The 8,567-nt window shown below is 40.0% G+C and overlaps 1 protein-coding gene across 1 annotated transcript; it reads left to right on the forward strand.

Annotated features, from left to right (window-relative positions):
• The first annotated feature begins 6,586 nt into the window (after positions 1-6,586).
• On the forward strand, positions 6,587-7,522 carry Or4e1 (olfactory receptor family 4 subfamily E member 1). The gene has a single exon (XM_075949786.1). The coding sequence runs from the start codon at positions 6,587-6,589 to the stop codon at positions 7,520-7,522; it is 936 nt and encodes a 311-aa protein (XP_075805901.1).
• Positions 7,523-8,567: the final 1,045 nt, after the last annotated feature.

An 8,567-nucleotide genomic window follows, 5' to 3' on the forward strand; every position in this document is an offset into this window, starting at 1 on the left:
GACCATACTGAACCTGATAGAAGAGAAAGTAGGACGTAGTCTTCAATGCATTGGCACAGGAGACTACTAAATATAACCTCAGTAGCACAGACACTAAGAGCAACAATAAATAAATGGGACCTTATGAAACTGAGATGCTTCTGTAAAGCAAAGGACACAGTCAACAAGATGACTGAATGAGAAACAATCTTCACCAACCCCACATCACCAAAGAATGATCTCCAAAATATATAAAGAACTCAAGAAAGTAGACATTAAAATTCTAAATAACCCTATTAGAAAATGAGGTTCTGAACTAAACAGAGAATTCTCAACAGAACAATATCAAATGGGCAAAAGATACTTAAGGGTGTGTTAAACCTCCTTAGCAATCAGGGAAATGCAAATCAAAACAACTCTGAGATACCATCTTATACCTATCAAAATGGCTAAGATCAAAAACACTAATAATGATAGCTTATGCTAGAGAGGATGTGGAGTAAGGGGAAAACCCATCCATTGCTGGTAGGAATGCAAATTTGTGTGGTTTCTCAGAAAATTGGGAATCAATCTACCTCAGGATCCAGCAATACCACTCTTGGGAATACACCCAAAAGATGCTCAATCATGTTACAAAAGCATTTGTTCAACTGTGTTCAAAGCAGCATTATTTGTAATAGTCAGAACCTGGAAACAACCTAGATGAAGAATGGATAAAGAAAGTGTGGCACATTTATACATTAGAGTACTGCTCAGCGGGGGGGGGGGACAATGACATCTTGAATTTTGCATGCAAATGGGTGGAATTAGAAAAACATTATCTTAAGTGAGGTAACTCAGACCCAAAAAAAATGAATGTGGTATGTACTCACTCATAATGGATACTAGCTCTAAACAAATTACATTGCGCCTATAGTTCATGATCCTAGAGAAGCTAAGTAATATGGTGAACCCTAAGAAAAACATATATAGATCCTCCTGGAAATTGGAAGCAGAAAGATTGTCAGACAAAATTTGGGAGCACGGGGATGCAGGCAGAAGGAAGGGGACAAGGGGACTGTTGAGGGGAACTTGAGGGAATGGGATAGTTGAGATGAAGGAAGGAAAGATATGAGAGCAAGGAAAGAGATATCTTGATTGAGGGAGCCATTATGGGGTTAGCAAGAAACCTGGCTCTAGAAAAATTCCCAGGAATCCACTAGGCTGACCCCAGCTAAGTGCCAAGCAATAGAGGACACGGTACCTGAACTGGCCTTGCCCTGTAGTTAGACAGATATCACCACAGAATATCACCATAGAAGCTTTGCCAACCACAGATGGAAACAGAAGCAAAGACCCGCATCAGAGCACGGGACTGAGCTCCCAAGATCGAGTTGAAGAGTGGAAGGAGTGAGAGTATGAGCAAGTAAGTCAAGAACATGAGGGGTTCACCCACTAAGGCAGTTTGCCTGAGCTAACTGGAGCTCACCAACTCCAACTGGACTGGGAGTGAACGAGCGTGGGAACAACCAAGCCCCTATGAACGTGGTTGACAGGGGGCAGACTGAGGGGTCACTTGCCCAACCTAGATGGGCCTTGGACTTTCCACAGAGCAAGGTGCATTGTCCTCTCTTAGGATTGGAGGGGGAGAATATGTGGAAGGAGTGGAAGGGGACTGGGAGGAAGGGAGAAAGTGGGAATTTGAATTGGTATTTTTTTTTTTTTTGGTTTTTCGAGACAGGGTTTCTCTGTAGCTTTGGAGCCCGTCCCGGAACTAGCTCTTGTAGACCAGGCTGGCCTCGAACTCACAGAGATCCGCCTGCCTCTGCCTCCTCCCGAGTGCTGGGATTAAAGGCGTGCGCCACCACCGCCCAGCATTGGGTTGGTATTTTTTAAGTAATAAAATGAAAAATGAAAAAAATAATGCAAAAGTAGGAAAAAAAGAAATCCTAAGATGCTAATGAAGGTCATGTCTTTGAGAAACACATTTTAATTAAAAAAAAAGTCAATGCAATCTTCATTTCTCCACTTTTATTCTTCATCAATTTAAACACCAAACTCATATATATAGCTAAATCAAGAGAAAGCAAAAGGAGAACCAGGGCAAGAGACTCTAATATATACAAGAGATTTGCTATTTTCTAAAATAACAAATAGTTGAGGACAAAAATATGGACTGTAGGTTTTGTTTTGCTTCACATTTCCCTGAAACGAATATTTTACATGTAACAGTAAATGCAACATGATTGGCAAATATCTCAAAAGTTCTAAAAAATTGCATTTTATACTTTTATAATTTTGTTTCATTGTTCTGCATATATATGATGTATGGGTGAATGTCCATGAGCACATGTGGAGGTCAGAGTGCTCCAATTTTCTAGAGTTGGTTCACTCCTTCCACCTTTGGGTGAGTTCCATGAACAAAATTCACATTGTCAAGGTTACATGGAAAGCATTTACCACTGTGAACCAGCTTCCTGGCCCTATTAATAGTTTATGAAAAAAGAAAACAAAGGATCAAAGCTGTGACATACTTCTCAAAATTCATAAATCTAGGACTTTTAAGACTTCACCCAGACAGTCTAGCTCTCAGAGAAGGCACTTACACTCTCAGAGGGCTGAGCAAACTTCATATTCACTACCCTTCTCATATCTGTGTTCTTATATGAATTAAATAAGAAGATGCGGAGACATCCCTACTAATTAGCACTTCGTGTGGGATTATTAATTACTACTGGTTAATTTAATTATATATAATATGTCCCAAAAACTTAGGTGTTCAAGTTCTATTTTTCATTAAACTCTCTTACCGATAGATGCAAAGGCCATTACATCAGCAGTCACAGAATTAACTTTTCCTAACTAGCAACTTGGCAAGCTGATGTCATTGTTAGGATGTTTCCTTGGCAATAAAGCCTGGATATTCAGGTAGAACAACAGCAATGCGGCAGCTGCCAACCACAGCTGTTTGCTTCCTTTATGATTCTCCTTCAGGACCTAAGAGTCGAAGATTCCATCTGGAACTAATGATAAAACTTACACCTTAAGTGTGCAATAAAGCAGACAAGATGATTGGGCCACACTGGTGTTCTGGCTGAACTGGTGACATGTGCTTTTTAAATTGTCCTATAAAGTGCTACAACTGTGAAAAGCTCAATCCCTACTCATCATTAGTTCTGAAAAACCACAAGACATACTGCTCTTATACGACATCGTCTGTCACCTGGACACCGTCCTAGGAACTCTTACTGCAGAATTATTTGCATAGTGGAAAAAGGGCAATAGATAGATACAAGAGTATGGTTTTGGCAGAAATCCACAAATAGTACCTTCCTGCCGTGATTTATGACGAGCAGAATCTCCAGGGAACTTAGAAGATTCAAGGATTTCTGACTATACAACTTCCAGTAAGGTCTTCCTTCTCCTGGAAGGACATTATACTCAAACTACAGGACAGAAGAAGGGATTGGGAGCATCAGAAAGTGCTCACGTGAGTTTCACAGATATTTTCATTTTAATCATATTTTGCCCTTACTCATAATCTCCAACACTTTCCTGAAATGTATATTTTTGTGCACATATATTTTTAGATTTATTAGTTTATCTTTTGTGTGTTTTGTGTGCATATATGTATTCATATGCATGTAGCATGTGAGTACCTCTGGTAAACTTGGAGGTCAGAAGGAGGTATCAGATTTCCTGGAACTGAAGTTAGAGGCTCTGGGGTCCACTTCCAGGTCTGCTCACAAGAATCACAAGTGCTCTTAACTGCTGATCCATTTTTCCAGCCCAAACTTTTGACACCAGTTATTTGATGTCATTGGACACTACTTTTCCCAAAGCAGTTTTTCCTGTGAGTTCACAAAAGCAGAAGGAAAATGCTGACAGGAGGAAAGCGTAAGTTAATGTGTGTATATCCCATCTTACGAGGAGGTAGCAGAACTCTTTGCTTCAGAACAAGTTTCACATGATTAAATTAACTTAAAATCAACCCTGACTCTTCACATTTAAATTTTAAAACAATAAAAATAGTTGTAAGTCATTAACAAAACAACTGAAATAGTTTTCTGTAATAAAAACTGTGAAATACATGATCTAAGAAAAAATGACAAACTGTAAATTTGATCCATAGTTATATAAAGATGATCCTGTAAATACAAACAAAACACTGGTCGGGTTGAATTTTCTTAGGTACTAATAGAAAGAATTTTGTGCAAAAAGTATCTTCCTTGCCACAACTCTGTTTTGTCAGTGCCTCAATTTGGCAGTACCACCAGTTTTTATTTTGACATGGACAGAAGAAGTGGCCATTATTTGCATAAGGCTGGCTTGATGAGTGACAGGGAATATTAGAAATTGCTGAGAGCAGAGGGGAAGTTTCCCATAAGCAGTATGGGGAAGACTCGTTTATCCAGCAGAGTCTGATCCTGAGGAAAGTTATAAGGCAGACAGCACGGGATGAGGGGACCTGGGGGGCAAAGACAGACAGGCTCCCAGAGTGACCCACCACTGGAAAGCTGGGGCAAGCCTGAGAAACAGGACTCTAAAGATCACACCCCAAGCTGACTCAGGAAACCTAGGAGAAGAAAGAGGTCATAAAGACACCTCTGCTAAACTTCTCCACCAGAGAAATTCAGAGTGATAGAAAAGTGGATGAAGCCTGGGGTAGGAGACCTGAACTCTAGACCTAGCTGTGGCTCCAATTCTGGGTAACCCTGAGCCTATTGCTTTACCTCTGTGGGCCTCATTTTTGACATTTGCAACATTTTAAAAAATGTAAACTCTCAGCTCCCTTCAAGAACTAAAATCCTGTGACTCTTATATAGAACATGCAATTGTTATAAAAATAGTAGTGGGGTAGTTTCAGCAACTAAGAGCAATGGCTGATCTTGCAGAGAACCCAAGTTCTCTTGCTAGTACCCACATGGAAGCTCAAAACCACCGGGAACTCCAGTACCACAAGAATCCAAAGCCTACTCATGTTTTCAACGGGACCAGGCTTGCAACAGGATACACATAAACATGTGCTGGCAAAATACCATGCACGTATAATAGATAGATGGAGGGTAAATAGAAAGAGAGATGATAGGTGATAGATAGGTAGATAGATAGATAGATAGATAGATAGATAGATAGATAGATAGATAGATAATAGATACACTGATTAGATGGATAGATAGATTAGATAGATAGATAGATAGATAGATAGATAGATAGATAGATAGATAGATAGATAGATAGATAGATAGATGATAGATAGATGATAGATAGATAATAGATACACCGATTAGATGGATAAATAGATATAGATAGATAGATAGATAGATAGATAGATAGATAGATAGATAGATACACCGATTAGATGGATAGATAGATGATAGATAGATAGATAGATGATAGATAGATAGATAGATAGATAGATAGATAGATAGATACACCGATTAGATGGATAGATAGATGATTGATAGATAGATGATAGATAGATAGATAGATAGATAGATAGATAGATGATAGATAGATAGATAGATAGATAGATAGATAGATAGATAGATAGATAGATAGATAGATGATAGATAGATGATAATAGATATAAAAGATACATACATACATATACACACTTGAAATCTTTTAAAATTGCAGTGATACATTGATCAGAGGAAAGCTAATATGAACTAAAAATAAAACAGCTTCTTGGAATTTACTTGTAGAACAGTAAATCAAGCAGCAAAATGAGAATCTGAGGAGCTGGAGATGTTGCCTAGCAACACAGATGTTGCTAAGCCTGGACCTCCAGTTAAGGGCAGGTTCTAGGGTTTTGTGCATCCTTCTCTAAAGAAATGGTCAAAAACCATCACAGCCATATTACCAATTGTCCAGCGGCATGGTGAACTGTTGCAGCCTCTGAAACTGACATCATGGAAATTAAGCTCTCCTCACCCAGGAAAAGCCACTAGGAGAGAAGTGGTCTGGGCTAGTGAAAAGTCCAATCAGTGAAACAACGACAACCATATTTAAAGGCCAAATTATGGGCCTTACACAAGGCACCTATGAAGAGTATGGAGAACCTTAACCCATAATCTGAGCTGCTGTGGTGGCACACACCAGCAAATTTAGCACTGGGGAACTGGAGGCAGAAGGACCAGGACTACAAGGACATCCTCAGCTGCATAGCAAGCCTGAGCTATTTGAGACTCTGTCTCCAATACTGGAAATCTAAACACTGATACATTGCTACAATAATAGAGAAACACCTTGTTTGAGCTCGTCACCCGTCTTCAGGGTGGTTTTTAATTTCCTAGTTAATCGAGGTTCATGATTTCATTATTCCCACAGTGTGGGTTTAACATGGGTTTGGCATCTGAAAGATGGTTTATTTTTAAGAAACAGACAGGGTGTATAGCTCAGAGGTAAAGCAAGCACATAATGTATGTGAGCTGCCATCAAATCCTCAGCACTGTGAAGAGAGGGAGGAGGGAGGAAACAGAAAATAAACACAAGATATTTGACCCACATGTTCTAGATAAAGTCATAAATGACCAAGAAATTAAGTGAACAAATGGTTGATGCAAATGTTAAGTGTTACACTTCTTTCACATGTTTTTCTTTAAATTTTCAGAGAGTTGAAAGAATGGAAAAGACCATGAACCAAACTTCAGTGATGTCTTTTCGGCTTAGGGGCTTATCTGTAAATCCAAAGGTACAGATGGCTGTGTTTTTCATGTTCCTCATGTTCTATGTCCTGACACTGGTTGGTAACATCCTCATTGTCATAACCATCATATATGACCGCTGGCTCCATACACCCATGTATTTCTTCCTCAGCAATCTGTCCTTTATTGATGTCTGCCATTCCACTGTCACTGTACCAAAGATGCTGAGAGACACCTTCTCAGAAGAAAAGCTCATCCCTTTTGATGCCTGTGTGGTCCAGATGTTCTTCCTCCACCTCTTTGCCTGCACAGAGATCTTCCTGCTTACTATCATGGCCTATGATCGGTATGTGGCCATTTGTAAGCCCTTGCAGTATATGGCCATAATGAACTGGAAGGTGTGTATGCTACTAGCAGGGGCCCTGTGGACAGGGGGGACCATCCACTCTATCTCTCTCACCTCACTCACCATCAATCTGCCCTACTGTGGTCCTGATGAGATTGACAACTTCTTCTGTGATGTACCTCAGGTGATCAAACTGGCTTGCACTGATACCCACATCATTGAGATTCTCATAGTCTCCAACAGTGGGCTGATCTCTGTGGTATGTTTTGTGGTTCTTGTAGTGTCCTACGCAGTCATTCTTGTGAGTCTGAGGCAACAGATATCTGAGGGCAAGAGGAGAGCACTGTCTACCTGTGCAGCCCACCTCACCGTGGTTACGCTGTTCCTGGGACACTGTATCTTCATCTACTCACGCCCATCAACCAGCCTTCCAGAAGACAAGGTTGTGTCTGTGTTTTTCACAGCTGTGACTCCTCTGCTGAACCCTATAATCTACACCCTTAGGAATGAGGACATGAAGAATGCCTTGAACAAGTTAATCGGGAGGAAAGAAATAAAAGAAAAGTGAAAATACTAAACCCTTAGGATACTTGGTGATTCAAATCAAAGAAACAGCTATATATTGTATTTACCAGACAATGACCTGCCACATTATCTTCTGGCCCTATAGCTAACAATCACAGTAACAGCTGTGATTGGTAACATCTTCCACTTTCTAGAAATTGTCACAGGCACTGGGCGCTTACCTAACTCCCTCAACAGAGTAGACTACATGCTAATCTAACTACAAGGGATTAAAAGCTCACACTGAGCAAATAGCATGCTGAAAGCCACCCTGTCACAAAATCACAAAGACAGGACTCAGAGGGCCCGAATGTAGCTTAGGACAGAATGTGTACTCTGCTCATAGCAGGCCCTGGGTTCAATTCCCTACTTCACAGAAAAAGGTCACAAGACTGATTTCAAATCAAATCCATCAACCCACTATTGCTCCAAGAACTGGGAGAAAATACCAACTTGAATTCATTATCTCATTTTGCTGCTCCTCCTTTTCAACCAGCAACCTAAACAACACTTCAGATTTCTGGACTGCCCTCACCTATGTATTCATTCTGGTGTTTGCCTAAATGACTTTTCAAATTCAGGTAAATGAAACAAAGGATATTTGAGTATGACCAGTGACAAAGAGAAAGACTGTAAACCATTGAGGTTACTAAACCTCTTGAAAGTTCATCCAAATCTGCCATCCAGGTAATGAAATGGGAATATTTTATTGTTTCATATTTTACAAGTACTTTCTTTCTGAGCTCCAAATTTGTGCTGGATTTATAGTTACACATAGAACTATTATATAGAGGCTCCTACATGGAGTATACAGTCTGGTACAAAGAAAAAGCAAATACTGAGCAACTAAAGGTAGTTATAGACACAACAAATGCTGTCAGAGATTAGAGCTCCATGACCATGCAGGGAAGGTGGACCCTAAACTGTGCAATCCAGAGAAACCTCTTTGAGGAAGTCACATTTTAGTTGAGGCGTGAAACATGAAAAGGAAACAACCATGGAAAAGGGAAGCAGCAAACACTTCCAGAGAGAGTAATGGCAGGTACAAA

The sequence above is a fragment of the Microtus pennsylvanicus genome, chromosome 15 (assembly GCF_037038515.1).
Source record: "Microtus pennsylvanicus isolate mMicPen1 chromosome 15, mMicPen1.hap1, whole genome shotgun sequence".
In the NCBI taxonomy this organism is placed as follows: domain Eukaryota; kingdom Metazoa; phylum Chordata; class Mammalia; order Rodentia; family Cricetidae; genus Microtus; species Microtus pennsylvanicus.

Bases quoted from the DNA above. Each gene is read 5' to 3' on its own strand.
- Or4e1 (XM_075949786.1), top strand. From the start codon at position 6,587: ATGGAAAAGACCATGAACCAAACTTCAGTGATGTCTTTTCGGCTTAGG.